Here is a 17,267-nt window from a genome sequence, read left to right as displayed (position 1 = left end):
ATAATATGGCAACATTCAGAGAGGCAAGGGAAGCTTTATTGTTTGCCTATCAAGATGGAAGCATTGATGATACAGAGTTTGCCCTGTTGTACGATTTAAGAGCATGTCCATGAGAGGACCAGGCAGTGGTGATACTAATCTCGTACCCCGATCTCAGTCGTCGGTTCGGGAATGTCGAAATGTGAGATCTGGTAAAGTTCGATATAACGCCATTTCTGGTTGGTTACCAGAATTAAGAATGCCTCATTCTAATCTGCTCTGTGATTGGCTCTTTCCTTCTGTGTTTGGTTTTCGCTCAGTTCGGGGAAGAAACAGGAAGAAACAAAAACACGGAAAAGTTTTCGCTCCGATTAAGATTGTCATGCGACGTTTTAATACATACATGCCCTTTGTGTGGGGAGAGAACAGTGAGAAATTGTTTTTTCGGAAGACAACAGCGACTTTAGCCGAAAAGAGTTTGCAGTAACGTTCAAACGGCCTTGCCAAATTACACAAGTTTCTAACTCGATGGATATAAGCTTGCTTACTTTTGGGGATAAAATGGAGGTAGGTCATATATTTTTTTTGGTATTTCTTGACAAAAAATGATTTTTTTTAAATGATTATTTATTTAGTAAACGCAAATTAATTTCCCCAAAATACTTTACCTTGAGTTCCTGAACACGCGCGCCGCATTTGCTAGCATATTTTCAGTTTTTGTCTTCTGCTAAAAGACTATTTTCCTTCTATAAATTTAACTGGACTTTGAGTAAGAGACTTCATAATATAATATTAGTCCTTTCAGACCAGTGTGCTTATTCCTTCAAGATCCATACAACATCTCTCATAGGACTTTGGAGAAATTGATAGAGTGTCCACACAATATTATTATTCATCTGCTGGTGAGATCAATATCCCTCCCACCCCTCAGCTAAGAGAAATGAAAAATGTCCGACTTATGACCGCCAAAATAATAGTAATGAAACCCGTACTACAACAGAGAACACCTTGTCTGAACCGATTAGGGCTCTTTATGTAAGTGTAGTTAGTTTAATTTTATCCCCTCTCTCCCACCTACTGAGTTAAAAAAAATTTGGATCCAAAATATAAAACTAGCCTTCCTCTAAAATAAAAATGGGGACATTGGTTTACATGTCTGCACCACCTAATGTTTTGCAGGTCTATGCTTGTGATAGGCTTTAGAAAAGAAGTAGTTTTAAAAGGAGGACATGCCTCTTTGGATTTGACATCACTTATAGTTTTTAGAATCTTTTTGCCATTGTTCTTTTCTTCAAGATAGGGGAATTTCTCCATTATTTTATCATTAGTATGGAGTCCTTGAAGTACTAAACACACTTCATTTACTACTTCCATTGTTAATCCTTAGCACATTCTCTGATACAAATAGTTATAATTTACTGGCCTCAGTTTCTCCTTTATTTCTTGTAAACTCTGCCTTAATTTCTTCCACCTGATTTCTAGGGAGAAGCAAGTTCCTAAAGTTCCTATCAGTGATGTGAATATCTTCAAGGGCTAAAACAGCTGGACACAGCTCAACACATAATTAAGAGCAATGACAGTCATTTCGGACAACAGATATCACAACAGCTGCATTTCTCACACAAAAGCCAAAACCAAAGTGGTTATAAGCAAAAATTTTCCCCTGCACAGATTTCTGGGGTATTTACACTAATCTGTCATGATGGGTTGCATTTCTTCAATATTTGCACCAATATGATTGTTGTTAAAGTAAAGTTTTGATGTAGCAGGCTTCCCATCTCTTCCACTTTCTTGGAAAAAACTTTCCATGGTTTGCGGAAGACCAAAATAAATAAATTATTATCCTTTCAACACATCGAGAATCAAACCCCATTCCCAAAGATTGTGGCAAATAATATTCATTGTCAGTCTGTATAAGAGAATGAGACTGAGCCAAAAGTGCATTTTGAGGAATTTGGGGAGTAAGGTAGAACTGGTGATCCCCAAGCTTTCCACCCAAAAAGGCACCCCCAAATCCACACAGTACTAATGATGAGTAAATAATAGGCTGACAGGCTTAATTTTTGACATTGGTGGTGATAAGTTCATCTGCTATGGGCGAAAATATGTAATCAAACTGGTCAACATTACTTTGTGTTAAGATAGGAGGGCCTTTGTAGTACTCCATAAATCTTTCATATTCAAACTTTGTATGATTGTAGTTTGGTTGTTTTTCTGTTGCTGTTGTTGTCATGACAACAATCTTTGCTGTAGGGAATACTGAGGAAAGTGTTCCTCGTTTGCTGTACTCTGAAGTTGTGCCCCCTGAACAAAGATGCAATTAATTAAGAAAAAACTGTAGTCATTCACTGGGATGTTGTTATTCTTTCCATTAGAATAAGACAATATAATTACCAGAAAATGGATAATGAGAAGGCTGAATAAAAAGGGATTCTCAAGTAACTAAGCCCTTTTTGACGCATGGGGTGGTGGAAGGACGAAGCATAAAAGAAGCTGCGATAATCACCAACAATATGGCTCTGTATTTATTAGCTTTTAACCTTTAAGCCTCAGTGTCAACATACAGTTTCTCCTTACTGGTCTCTACATGTCCATTTTTCATAGTAGCATTATAGGGAGGTTGTTGAAATATCAAGAAATTTCACCACTGGTGATCTCATGACCTCTCCTTGATTGTGTATTGATAAATATTAGGAGAAATTTTGATACTGATCACTACTGGGATTCAAGGTTCAAGGTTCACTGTTCTGATATTTTTTGTGTACTTGTGTGAAAAGTCCTTGAACATAATTTTGTGTTGCTGGTCTTAATATTAAGAAAAGTTAGGACCTGACATGGGTGCAAATATCAATACAAGAAAATTTTTTTTGCTCAAGGAATTGGCATCAACAAGGAATTTTCATCCAAGACAGACACTGTTTTCAAAGTTTCTTTTCCCCACCACTTCTCTGCAGTGGGTTTGTGTCTGACAGTTTGATTAAATGTTGTTTCCTGGCTATGGAAGGCCATGGTTAAGGAATACTTAGGAATTCATGGTTACTGAAGATCAGCTTACTGTGAAAGCTGTTGTTTTGCTGCAGAAATGGGTGACAGTTCATTAGAACACACAGACATGCACAGGAAAACAAATAGTGGAAATATATTTTTTATTTGTTTTCTATTTATCTGGCATTTGCTACTTTTATGAGCCCAAAAGACCTTCACACCTTCCTATTATTATTGTTATTATTTTTTTTTTGTTGCTGAAATCAAGGATCCCATCAGAGGTGAGTGCCCAAGCACCAAGATAGCTACTTTGGACATAAAGAACCTTGTATTATTCTTAGTGTATCATCCTCTATGCATGTACAAATAATGCAATGCTCAGTACAACAATGATTATTTAAGCAGCTCATTGTGCCTTGCAAATCAAATGCAGATAATGACCTTTGTTCTTCATATCAAGAGTCAAATATTATTGGACTTGTGTATTATGTGGTTCTAATTTTCGAGTCTGTGGACTCCTATGTGTAAAATTATAACCTTTATTAACTTGTCATCAAAGAAGCAGTCGAGGGGGCATGTCCCCTAAACTTAACATAAATTTCAGGTGAAAACTTTTCAAGTGTTATGTGATAAAATTGAATCAAGAACCACTGAAAAGGAAAGCTCATCACTACCAAATAAAACTCTAATGGGAAACTCATAGGGACTTGCTCTGTTTGCTCACATGTTGCAAGTAACCAAACATTCTTCAGATCCCAAATCCAGATGTGGTACCTCCATTTCCCAAAAGAAATTCAAACTTCCATTTTTGAGAATAAAAAACCCCCTTTTAAACAGCAAGGGTGTACTCGGTATTTTAATGTTGGACATAATTGGGCGCCTACCATTTACACGGACAGGTCTTTCTGGTTTGCTGGTATATAACCAAGACAGTAGCATGGTGTTAGGGCTAGGATGGTTCATGGTTCATTTATTTCACACTATTTACACAACATTAACATAGAAAGGAAAGTATTACAACAAATGATTACAAGATAAAAATAAATACAGTACAAATTATAAAATGTGTGTGGTGGTCAAAGAAGCAAAGGCTTTCTAGCTGACCACCACCTACTTTTAAGTAAACAAAGAAATGACACTGAGCTTTATTGAGATATTAGAAAATGTAGGAAATGTTTGTAGAGCCTAGGATGTACAAGAGAGAATTACATTTGTGTAAATTAAGGTATGTTCGAGATATACTGAACCGAGCAAGAAATCTAAACAGGACAAGCTTAAGAAGAAGAACAAAACAATAAATAAATAAAAACAAAAAAAAAAGCAAAAAAACAACATACAAACAAACAAACAGCAACAACGACAAACAAAAAGAAAGGAAAAGGACAACACATCATCAGCAGCAACAGCAGCGACAACAAAGATCAAAATATAAGCAGACAATTATTATTATTGTTATTATTATTATTATTATTATTAACTCTATTATTATCATTAGATAGTTACATACTATTATATTTGATCATTAAACAGAACATATATTATTTGATTGACAAGAGATCAGGTGGGCCTTATAAAGTTTCTTAAACCTGTTAAAAGTTTTTGTTTTTTTCAATGCCATGGGGACAGTTTCCCATATGACAGAAGCAGAGTACTTAAAAGTAAATTTGCCTATGTTAGTTCTAACTTGTGGTCGGTGGAAATTAAGCTTGGCAGAATTTCTGGTGTTATAGGAGTGGGCAGTTGTTGTAGGTAGGAGGAGGCCCTGTTTAGCTGGTTCATATAAAATTATATTATTACAGTGACCTTGAGTTGTGTCCTTTGGCCTGTAAAAGAAACCTGCCGCATTTACACAATCCATTTGGTTTGGAAATTTAAACCATTAACTTATGGAAGAAGGAGAATTTGTGTGACCAAATCAGCTGAAAGACTACAAAGAGAAGAAATAATTTTTACGTATCACTGGTAGACCACAATTTCTGAAACTTTGCAAATGAAAATATGACATGAACCATTTGACTTTCCAATGCGAAATTTAACACCAAGATGCCAATCAGTAACTCTATTGTGCCTCATCTACAACAACGACCACAAAATTTTTCTGCTAAAGCTTCGACAACAAAAACTCTCTGCACTGTCTGTTGCTACCTTTTATACCTTAGGGTGCACAAAAATTATGTGACATTTCCCTGCCTGTAAATTACAGTATCTTCAATACAGTTACCATCTAAGGCGAAAACTGGTACAGCTAACTCCGGTTGACTAAAGTCTTTTTAATTGATCGTCGATAAGCACGTTGATCTTGAGTGGAGAAAGCACAATTACGATGGATTTGTTCTTGGAACAGTTTTCATTACAAAGATGGTCTAGATGGTCACAAAGGGTAGGAACTAATCTTAGTAAAAAAGTGATTTACCGCGCTTGCTGATTGCAATCTCTCCTGCTGCCTTTTTCGTTTTGGTTTAAGTTTCAACTTTTTGTTGTCCTCTCGACCGAAGTACGTTCCGAAGAGCACCCTCGAAAGCGAAAACCTCACCAGGAATGATCACAGTTACGAGCAGCACGCGGTGGACAAAGGATGATGGGCAGGCCCGTATTCCAGGCCTCAAATCGAACTTTACCAGATCTCCCCTCCGCCTGACCGTGGGAGATCTGGGTACGAGATTATGGTGATACATGCCATCTCACCGATTTCAATGAAACTTGGCCAGATTGAAGGGCCTACCTAATAACTTCAAAAGTCAAAGTGGTTTGATATTTGGAATTATCCGGGGGGAGTTAGATCACCCCCCCTGCTTTTTTACAAAAATTCCCATAAAAATTACTCTAAGATAGGGTAAAGTGAGGGGCTCCTTAAGCTTGTAGAATTTCACCAATTCTATTGTGACTCCACATGAGCATAAGTACATCCTTCATGAGTTATGTGCAGGAGTCTCAGATTATTTGAATAATTACCTGTCAATCAATGCAAGTTAATAATTAACTAGGTAAAATAGCATAGCAAAGTATGGTGATTTTGTGGCCAAATATCTCCAATGGCAAAATTCCCCCCAAAAAGATACAACTATCACGGTTCAGTTCTACCTTTGGCCTAACCAAATCAATAAAAAAATTTTTGGGACCTGCTATTTTTAGCGCGTATGACAAGCTCAAACCCTGCACATCTTGCACGAGATTTTGGTTTAACGCAATCTAATAGTCACAGCAAAAAAAAAAACTTGGGAGCGAATTTAAGCGTCTATCCCACTCATTTCTATTAGATGTGGATCTACTGATTCTCTCGTAGATCATATGATAATAATATTTGGAATTTTCATCAAAATTATGGAATAACTGGTTCTAGTAACAGTCGGAAATCGGCATGCTAGGTTGGTTTCATCTGATAGCGCGAGGTAACTGCTAGTTTTCGCTTCCACATTCCAAACAAAATAACCACTCATAATCTTAGCATGATTTTAAAGACTTTAATTTTAGCATTCAGGTTCAAAACCATTCGCATCTCAAAGTTACACTTTACTAAATAGCAGACACAGTTTTTGTTGACAAACGGGTAAAACGTAACAGCATTTTGTAACGTTTTAAACTAGACGCCGCCTCAAAGTCAACACATATCTTACTATCCTATCAAGAGAAAATCATTTCCCTTGGACACCGAGCGATACTGAAGATTTGAGTCTTTAAATCAGAGTAGAAGCCAAAGATACGAAAGCTTTACTTACATTTTACAAGCAAAACTTCAATCCGTTGAGCTGTTTACTTCCATAACAAGCGTGATCCGACGACTTTCTATTTCGTGTAGTCTATCGCGTATATTTAAACTTCAAATACCTCTCCATGTCACTATAGCACAGATCCCTTGTCTTTCTCACTCAGAAAACCTGCAATGCGTGTATTTTGGGCGAAATACAAACATGAACTTGGGAACACGATGGATCAATAGTGTATTGCGTGACTAGCTCCGAGCCTCATTGACGGTCAGCGGACACAGGGATCCCGGTGGAGCATGAATTATTTTTTTTTCTGCAAATGGAATAGGTGAACAGATCGTATCTATTAGCTTCTATTTAAATCAAAAGAAACTGAGGAGATATATGAGAACTATTGACTACTTCGTTTGCTCGTTATACGTGTCTGTACATAAGATATACCTTGTCAGTCATACGTGATTTTTTCATGCGCAACGTAAACACAAGCTACAGTGAAATTTCCCTGGGGAATTTCTTGGTGTTTACATTGGAATGTGCTATCTTGCAAAAATTCCCTTCAGCTTTTCATAGTTGTTTCCGAGACAGTAGAAATTGATCCATTATACAGCTCAAAGCAAGTGTGAACTAACTCAAAGATGACCGGCAGTACTTATTATATATCTTTAACTCCGTCTGATATGATAATTGACTTTTTTAGTTTATATTTTGCAGTTATAGATTCCGACTGAAATTTAGTTCTTCACAGAATTCTCTTTTCCAAATGCACAAACAGAAATCCCCGAAGTAAGAGTCCAATCAGTCAAATTTTTCTGCTTTTTCTGCTATCATTCTAAAACAACATGATTTCAAATTATCAAGTCTTCGTTCACAGAAATTATGCAGCATCTGCATTCCCATACCACTTGCGTCACTATCATTAATTACATGTTAGTGGGAACTTTGTGTAACATTAAAGACATTTCCCACGTACACCTTACGCTGTGTAGACAATGTCTCAACTTGCATGTTCATTTGCATTGCTCTGTGATTCTCATTGCAATATTTCAAACCGAAGTCAAGGTAATGAGCTTCTTCCTCTGAGCTCTTGTTCCAGAGATATCACTGCCCATCTCAGACAAATCTCGGTAGCAAAATGTTGTGTCTCGTCCGAGAAAGAACTCATTCTTGCACGTGTGGGATTGTTCGGTGAAGACGGCCGTGACTTTACAATTTGTCCAAAGCACCGCGATGAATTAGGTGTCAAGTTCTGGACGTCGATAAAATGCCAGCATCCACTCCATGGCAATCGAAAGGGAAAACGGGAGAGGGGCATTAACCTGCGAATGTCTAAAGAAATCAAGAGAAAGTGGAATTTAGTGGTCCCTGTTGGAGCAGGTAATGTGCTTTGTTTCATTATCCTTTGAATTTTTAGTCTCATTTGTTTTCAAAAGTTATAGAATTTGAGGATTACCAGCCACTGTTGAAAGAGGAAGGGGGTGGGAATCCGCCTAACAAATAATTCATATATTTTGTCATTTTCTATGCGAACACAGGTATCTGTAGAACTTGCCGTGGTAAACACCAAGCCGCCATCAAGTTACAGCTCTCTCCAAACATTCCGCTGCGCCAGGAGCAGAGAGAGGAGCAAATCTCAGCAGACCTGCCTATGGAACTGGCTGACAGCGCGGTTGCCGAGCCGCAAGCGCACGTGCGATTTCAGTTACCGCCGGAGGAAACATCAAGCGAGGTATTGTGTACTCCATCAGCTACTTTTTTATCTTGTTGTCGCAACGCTTTGGTCTTTTGCAAATGGAAACGATCTTAGAAAATTTCTTATGTTTGAAATGCGGAATGCGTGTGTTCAGTTTCAACCAAGTGATTAGAATTCGTGCAGTGGCTTGGTACTCCTTAGGGTGCTGAAATCTAAAGCGAATTGAGATGTATTGTGGTACCTTTTAGATTATTGAGCCGAGAAAGAGTGAGTTAATGTCAGTCAACTGTCACTTAGTATATTGATTTAGAGTTAAGTCTTGTTTATATGGGTAATAAATTGTTGGAACCACGCCCACAAAACAGAATTCTGGTACCTATAAAGTTTTTTTTTTTTAAATTTCGGACGATCACCCCCGTAACTTTTATATGGGAGTCCCCCACCCCTACCGGACACTTGCAGGCATTTTTTATCGTGGTATCACATTGCTTTGATTATTACTCACTGGCAAGCCTGCAGAACAGGCGTTATTTATTTATTTATTTATTTATTTATTTATTTATTTATTTATTTATTTAGCTTTTGCTTTTTTTTTTCAGGCTAGCGAAGGCAAGTACGAGACGAACGGGGGCGCGAATGACGCGCAATGGTAGGGGCGCGAAACCTCTTTTTCATTATTGTTTTTTTTCGCGCCCCTCCCTTCGCGCGTGACTCGCGCTCTGCGCTCGTCTCGCGCTTGCCTCTACTCGCCTGAAAAACGCCAAAAAACAACGCCTGTGCTACAGGCTACTCACTGGCTGTTGACAAATTGTTGCTAGCCTTGCTGGTGAACGAATAATATTGCGAGCACTACAAAACGTGAAGGGGCAGGGATTCGCCTTCTCTCCCCAGTTTCCTCGCTTTATTATTCGCTCACAGCTACTTCGTCCCGATCTCCACGACAGTCAACTCCTTTATTGCGGACATCCTCGGGACCCCGAGTTAGTGTCCTTAATAGCGAGAGTCCGTAATGGCGGAAATTTATTTTGGTCAAATGTCTGTAATTTAGTTTTGCTAGGGATTTAGGTTCTGTCTGTATATTTGTGTTAGAATTACTACCACCGCCTAGCCCTCGTAGCACAAGACATTGTTCTTGTATTAACCAGAGATTCCCCATAACGCTATTTTTTGTTTATTGTAGGAACATTATTAAATACTCAAGTTTTTTGTTATTTTCAGCCCGGTGAACACAACTCTGATGTGTTCTCCCTGTCGTCTCAAGGGTCAGCGCGGGACGCTGAGACCTCGCAAGAATGGCAGCCAACGCCCCAGGTTGAGCAGAAGCTTCAGAACCTAAACACATTCCTCACAAGAACATCAGACAGGAGCGTCAGTCCTGTGCGATCCCAGTGTAAGTCTGATGTACTTACTATCTCTGCCTCCACACAGCGATATTACAGACGGAAGGCTGAGCAGGTAGTGGCCGTCGCACTGGACGCTATAGCCCCTGGCAACTCCACATGGCTGTTTGAACAGGTGCGCGGCAAGAATGAGACGATCCAATCGGTTTCGAGTGCAAGCGAGGGCACCTTAGTGTCAAGACTGGTCAGATGTTATGAAGAGGCGGGATCCTGGTACAACAGACAACAAATATTGTCCCTTTTTGTCAGGGATTATTCAAAGACAGAATTGCTAGAGCTCATTCCTGGCCTCACAAAGTGGAGGATCGATGAGGCAAGAAGGCATGCCTTCAAGAACAAGCCTGGTCAGGCCATCGATCCACCAACTCTGCAGAGGACTCGACTGGATCCGGTTCAAGTCGACCACTTTCTTGATTTTATATCCAGCCCCTCATTTCTCCAAGATGTGGCATATGGAACAAAACATCTCAAGTTATCAACTGGTGAAAGAATTGAAATCCCAAGTGTAGTGCGCACTGTCATCTCGTCTCGCCTAGTTCAACTGTACTGACTTGAAATATTGCACCGAGTCTGGGTTTGAACCCATGAGAAGATCAACATTGTTTAGCATCATCAAGGTTAGCCTTCCAGTCACTATGTTTAGCAATAGTTATAATAGGGTTGTGTAATTGAATTGTCTAAATTTTTTTCTCATCTTGACTCCAGCACATACAATTGTTCGGCATGACAGCCTTACATTTCTTGCGCCGACACACCCAAGATAAATGATTCATAAACATAATAAGATATGCAATATAATTCTGCAAAGGAAAGTAACTGACATCCTTGATCTCAGAAACTTGATTTGACTTTCTGTTACAGATATGCGCCGCGTCACGAAAGAAATTACTGGCTGGCCTAGACAGCACGCAAACCGACGGAGTCGATGCGCTAACTTCTCTTGAAGATACCATTCACCAGCTGCACCAACATGGTAGGCTAAGTTATGTTGTAGCACATTTCATTGTTTGTGTGTTTTCCCTTTTTTTTCATTGTGGTTTGCATCATCATGGCCTATGCCATCATGACGTCATATGGCGCTTAAAAACAATCTCATGTCTTTTCTGAGCGCGCCCTATTCAGAGGCTTGTGATACAAACTGTTAACTCACTGGTATTTCTTTATTTTCTGTCTGATTTCCTCAGGTCTCGACAGCGAGTCTTCAAGTTCTATCACACGTCGACTAAAAGCAGCAAAACAATATCTCAAGTCAGATTTCAAGATCCATATTTGTCAAGAGGAGCCCTGTGCGGACCACTGTAGCGTACATGCCCTCAGCAGTGGACAGAGTGATCATTGCGGAACATGCCAGCATCAACACAATATCTGCTGTGATCGCTGTGACGACCTGAGGAATGTCATCGTTGATGTTCAGTTAGCCGTGTCCTCCTCTGATGTAGACTTTAGGTAATAATTGAAGAGTTTATCTCACTACTTCTTGTATGATCATGAGTGGTTCAGTACTCTATCAACACCACTTTCGTAAAAAAGAGAACAATATGACTTTTTTCTTTAAATAATTCCAACTCCACAGTGATCCAGACAGACGAGAAGAGCTAAATTATAATGTCGAGAGTGCTCTACCCAAGCTGGAAGAGTGGAAGGCGCACATCGTCCGAGCTGTTCACCAAGATGTTGCAAAATCCTTTGTGGTCGACCATCTATCGGTCAGTCAAGTACTATTCGTCATGGACTGGGCGATGAAGTTCCTCCCTACCAGTTTCAGAGAGACCCAGAGAGACTGGTTTGGGAAAAAGGGAAAACCGTGGCATGTGACGGTGGCAATCACAAAAGATGAAGCTAGCAACGACATTGAGGTGATTTTCTACGTGTCATTTACTCAAATAAATGCCACATACATACATACATACATACATACATACATACATACATACATACATACATACATACATACATACATACATACATACATACATACAATAACTGTCCAAATTCCCGCGCGCTGATTGGCTCTTTGCTATTGTCTATAAGAGTACAGACAATAAAAATGACGTCAGATGTAACGCGCGCGCTTTCTCAACGAAAAAAATAGCCAATTCCTCTCGTACTTTTTCCATGTTATTGTAAAAAAACAAATCGACGGCAGTTTTCTATGGCCTATACTCTTATAGACCATAACATGACGCCATAAAATTTTTCAAAAACACTCGAAGCCTTACAACTCATTTGCGCAAATTTAAAAAAAGTTTAACTTTGAAAGTCAGCGCAAGCAGAATCCCCCGGCGACTGTCTAATCGCTGTATCAGGTGAAGGGTTAATCCGATCAAAATTGATACATAAAGGGTTCTGGTGTGCATATATCTTGGCACTAAGTACGCAATCGTGACAGTATTATAGGGTCGTGTTTACAATTATTTTTTCAGACAAGGACCTTCATTCACATATTTGACGAGTGTACTCAGAATTGGTTTGCTGTGGCATCTATCCTGGAGCACACGCTAACGACTCTTAAAGGACTGAAGCCCCATCTTTCAGAAGCCTTTCTAAGGTCGGATAACGCAGGATGTTATCACACCGCTTTCCTGATACTCTCCTTACCAAGCCTCGGAGAACGTACCGGAGTTAGAATAGCCCGCTATGACTTCAGCGAGCCGCAGGCGGGAAAAGATATATGTGATCGTCGAATCGCCTCAGTCAAGAGTCACATTAGGCGCTTTGTTAACGAGGGAAACGATGTGCAAACAGCAGCTCATATGAAGGCGGCAATTGAGTCACATGGCGGAGTGAAAGGGTGTTATGCGTCAGTCTGCAAGGTTCAAACCATGTCACAGACAATGCACAAACATACTATGACAGGTATACAGGCCCTAAACAACTTTTGCTATGAAGGAGGTGGGCTGAGGGCATGGCGGGCGTACAACATTGGCCCTGGAAAGTTCTTCCCCTCAGCTATGATTGCAAGGTTTGGTACTCCACAGGGGGCTACGAATATTGAGACGGTACTGCCATTTGGAACACCAAGTGTGGAAGTGGGGACGTTCATGACAGCGAGGCCCTTACCATCATCTTCTGTCGAGCCCAGACCATCTCAGCCAGAACCCGCTACCCCTAGTGAAGAGGATACTGAAGATGAAGACAAGATACACTTCGCATGTCCCGAAGAAGGGTGTATCAAGGTATACCAGTCACTTTCTGCATTGCAGAAGCATCTCGATGTGGGGAAGCACTTAATAAAACTTGAACGCGAGACACAGTATGACCAGATCAAGCGAAAATGGGCTGAAACCTGCCTTTCCCTTTCTGGTGGTTATGTTCAAGGCGTTCCTTCTTTCTCAGGTGCATCCACTGCCAACCAGCCCGACAATTCGAGCATGCCGCCTGCAGAAAAAGGATGGGCCCTCAAAAAGGCGAGAAGTACAGTACCTTTCTCCGAGAATGCAAGAAACTATTTACGCCAAGTGTTCCTGCAAGGAGAAGAGACAGGTCACAAAGCTAACCCGGCAGATGTGGCAACACGTATGAAGGGATTACGCGATGATAGCGGTAAGAAAAAATTCCAGAAGGAAGAGTGGTTGACCACTGCGCAAATTTCGCGCTATTTTAGTAGGCTGTCAATCCTCAATAAGAGTGGTAGACTGCTTCGAGATACAGCGCCAGCACCTCCACATAGTGATGATGATGATGATGAGGAGGATGATATTTCAACAGAAGAGACCGCTGTCATCCGGACAAGGCAACAGATCAGGCGCGAGTTGGATCTGTAGCAATGCCGAACTATTATATTACTATCGTAATACACAGGGCACCCAAGATGGTTGTCTAAATTCTGAATACTTTACTATTGGCAATAGCATATCGGAGCTTTTGAACATTAAATAAAGTAATTTTAATTCAGTAAAACTAATAAAACGGGCTCACCGTCTACGCATGTTTATATGTTCTGGGGTTATTCCAACATTTTGGCTCTCCATACAAAGTCTTACCAGTGTTCTCAAAGGTCACGCTGCACTGAGTACACAAAAATGAGAACTGAATATCATGAATTCTTAGTCACTCTTTCTTGACGTGAGTTTTGGCTGACTGTGATACAATGTTATTGTAGCATTTACTACATGTCAGTTGAGTTCAGTTGTTTTCGTTTTCCGTCTTCCTCCCGCGACCTGTCTTTCCGCTGACCAACAACGCGGCTCAGTGTTAGTCACGCCATACACTAACCGGTACGACCTAAACGTCAATACTCGTATAAGTGAGCCCGAAATTCAGTCGATACAGGCTTTCTGAGTGGGAGACCCGAGGAAGCTACGCTTTATTAAGATGGAGAAGTGTTTGAGCTTTAAATATACGCAATAGACCACGCGAAATAGAAAGTCGGCGGATCACACTTATGGAAGTAAACAGCTCAACGGATTGAAGTCTTGCTTGTATAATGTAAGTAGGCTTTCGTATCTTTGCTTCCACTCTGATGTTTATATAAACATGCAAACCTTTGGTAGTGTTGTCCAAGACATTATTCCATTCTATAGCTTTATAAGAACTGTACGTGTGACTTTGAGGAGGCGTCTAGTTCAAAACGTTCTATATGCTGTCACGTTTGACTCGACGTTTGTCAACAACTGTCTGCTATTTACTAAAGATAATAAGTTTCAGATCCGAATTGTTTTGAATCTAGATACTGAAATAAAAGTCTTTAAAATCATGCTAAGATTATGAGTGGTTATTTTGTTTGGGCTTGTGAAGCGAAAACTAGCAATTTCCTCGCGCTATCAGATGAAACCAACTTAGCATGCCGATTTCCGACTGTTACTAGAACCAGTTATTCCATAATTTTGATGAAAATTCCAAATATTATTATCATATGATCTACGAGAGAATCAGTCGATCCACATCTAATAGAAATGAGTGGGAGAGATGCTTAAATTCGCTCCCAAGCTGTTTTTTTGCTGTGACTATTAGATTGCGTTAAACCAAAATCTCGTGCAAGATGTGCAGGGTTTGAGCTTGTCATACGCGCTAAAAATAGCAGGTCCCAAAAATTTTTTTGTTGATTTGGTTAGGCCAAAGGTACAACTAAGCCGTGATAGTTGTATCTTTTTGGGGGGAATTTTGCCATTGGAGATATTTGAACACAAAATCACCATACTTTGCTATGCTATTTTACCTAGTTAATTATTAACTTGCATTGATTGACAGGTAATTATTCAAATAATCTGAGACTCCTGCACATAACTCATGAAGGATGTACTTATGCTCATGTGGAGTCACAATAGAATTGGTGAAATTCTACAAGCTTAAGGAGCCCCTCACTTTACCCTATTTTAGAGTAATTTTTATGGGAATTTTTGTAAAAAAGCAGGGGGGGTGGTCTAACTCCCCCCGGATAATTCCAAATATCAAACCACTTTGGCTTTTGAAGTTATTAGGTAGGCCCTTCAATCTGGCCAAGTTTCATTGAAATCGGTGAGATGGCATGTATCACCACTGCCTGGTCCTCTCATGGACATGCTCTTAAATTCCTCTGAAAATCTCGAATTTCCTTATTGGAAGTATGGTCGCTTCGATCTTGATTCTTTGACAGATGATGAGTGTAAGGCTGAGTTTCGCTTTTTTAAGAACGATATTCATTTACTCGAAGAAGTTCTTGGTATTCCAGACATAATGAAATGCCCCAATGGCGTTCTTGTGGACGGAATGGAGGCTTTAAGTGTGTTGTTGAAGCGTTTTGCATATCTGTGTCGATTTGCAGATATGGTAGCTCGATTCGGGAGACCAGTACCACAACTCTGCATGATTACAAACCGAATAATGGACTATATTTTCGATGAATATAGCCACCTACTCGCAAATTTAAATCAACCATGGCTTTCCAGGGACCGTCTCAGTCATTTTGCTGCCACTATACATGATAAAGGAGCTCCACTTGAAAACTGTTGGGGTTTCATAGATGGAACAGTGAGACCCTTATGTAAGCCAGATCAAAACCAGAGAATTCTCTATAACGGACACAAAAGGGTGCATGGGATAAAATTTCAGTCCGTAGTTGCGCCTAATGGGCTTATCGCAAGTCTGTTTGGTCCAGTCGAGGGCAGGAGACACGATAGTGGTATGCTGGTCGACTCAGGACTTCTGCAAGAATTATCGCAGTACTCGTTTGCACCGGATGGGACACCCTTATGCGTTTATGGCGACCCCGCATACCCTTTGCGTATCCATTTACAAGGACCCTTCAAAGGCGCTCATTTGACACCAGCAGAGCAACAGTTCAATAAGGCCATGAGCCAAGTCAGAGTTTCGGTAGAATGGCTATTTGGGGACATTGTGAACTACTTTGCATTCCTAGATTTCAAGAAAAACTTAAAAATCGGCTTAAGTCCTGTTGGTAAAATGTACATTGTGTGTGCGCTCTTGAGAAACGCTCACAGTTGTCTTTATCAATCAAGTACTTCGAAGTTTTTTGGAATAGATCCACCCCTAATAAATGACTATTTCAATTAGGTTTCTGAAGACAACAGAGAGAGAACCAAATTCATGACCTTTGGATATAACAGTGTTCAGCTACTAACTTGTTCGTAATTCTCTTTTGACTAGATTGCAGAATGGAATCTCCCCAATTTCAGATAATTTCATTGTGTTACAGTGCATTCCCATTTCCAAACTACCAAGAGTATGTGCACAAGACTCAAGATCCTTAATGGGGGCATTCTGCAATTATTACTCATTTTCAAAAGGTTATACAGCCATAGATTTGTACTGTGGTCATTATAACACAACGGGGAAGGAGAAAAATAATGAACAAGTAGTTTTATCAGTTTCCAAGTCAGAGAAAAATATATCGAGTCTAATGCAGTAACATAAAATTGTTACGCCAACATGCGGACCACCCACCCCCACCCGTTTCCCTGCTTTTTAGTTATTAATGACCAGAGCCTTGGGGCTGAAAAGACTCACAATTTTTTAAATACAACTTGATTGGATTGTAAAATTTCCATTGATTTTAGTAAAGAGTACTGTTAAAAAATATGAGCTTAATATTTGGCCTGCAGTTATTCTTGGGATAAGGTTTGCCTCATCAGCCCCTCAACATACTCCCTCTTCTAGATTCCCGAGCCTTTTTATCCCAGGGAGTTGCTTAAAATCTGTTTTCGAATACATAAAGTATCAGTAGTTGCTTTCATAGCAGACTGAAAATTGTGAATTTTATTGCAGTTTAGGAACCAGAATACAAATTTTCAAACAAATTATTCAACTATTCTAGCCAGAAAATATTTCTAATATGTCAAAAACATAAAGAGCAATTTTAATGCAACGAGTCTGCCATCCAATGAGATAACAATAATTAAAGAAAATAACGAAAGGCGGGCTCCTCCGCACAAGAAAAATGCGGTGCCACTGTTGAAATACAAACTCTGATCGCTGACAGAAAACGTTGGTCGTGACTCTTGTCAAAACATGGACAAAAGTTAATAAAATATACAAACTGGTTTGTAATTGCACAGTTCAAAATCAAACGAC

General features: G+C 39.8%; 3 protein-coding genes and 1 long non-coding RNA gene across 4 annotated transcripts; all 4 read left to right on the top strand.

Annotated features, from left to right (window-relative positions):
- The first annotated feature begins 5 nt into the window (after positions 1-5).
- On the top strand, positions 6-16,374 carry LOC146475644 (uncharacterized). Its single transcript, XM_085115991.1, has 2 exons — positions 6-94; positions 15,263-16,374. Exons 1-2 carry the CDS (start codon positions 6-8, stop codon positions 16,248-16,250), a joined length of 1,077 nt encoding a protein of 358 aa, XP_084972117.1. The 3' UTR covers positions 16,251-16,374.
- Positions 150-2,421, top strand: LOC146475647 (uncharacterized). Its single transcript, XR_014865917.1, has 2 exons — positions 150-546; positions 1,462-2,421. It is a non-coding gene; the product is annotated as an uncharacterized LOC146475647 (long non-coding RNA).
- LOC146475646 (uncharacterized) lies at positions 5,777-10,725 on the top strand. The gene is made up of 3 exons (XM_085115983.1): positions 5,777-8,042; positions 8,201-8,394; positions 9,577-10,725. Exons 1-3 carry the CDS (start codon positions 7,658-7,660, stop codon positions 10,306-10,308), a joined length of 1,311 nt encoding a protein of 436 aa, XP_084972109.1. The 5' UTR covers positions 5,777-7,657; the 3' UTR covers positions 10,309-10,725.
- LOC146475645 (uncharacterized) lies at positions 10,358-15,261 on the top strand. Its single transcript, XM_085115956.1, has 5 exons — positions 10,358-10,375; positions 10,620-10,731; positions 10,943-11,204; positions 11,332-11,614; positions 12,182-15,261. Exons 4-5 carry the CDS (start codon positions 11,486-11,488, stop codon positions 13,520-13,522), a joined length of 1,470 nt encoding a protein of 489 aa, XP_084972082.1. The 5' UTR covers positions 10,358-10,375; positions 10,620-10,731; positions 10,943-11,204; positions 11,332-11,485; the 3' UTR covers positions 13,523-15,261.
- Positions 16,375-17,267: the final 893 nt, after the last annotated feature.

The sequence above is a fragment of the Pavona decussata genome, unplaced genomic scaffold (genome assembly GCF_977016875.1).
Source record: "Pavona decussata unplaced genomic scaffold, jaPavDecu1.1 SCAFFOLD_84, whole genome shotgun sequence".
In the NCBI taxonomy this organism is placed as follows: domain Eukaryota; kingdom Metazoa; phylum Cnidaria; class Anthozoa; order Scleractinia; family Agariciidae; genus Pavona; species Pavona decussata.
Note: the sequence above shows the minus strand (reverse complement) of the source record. Positions and strands in the feature narration are given on the sequence as shown.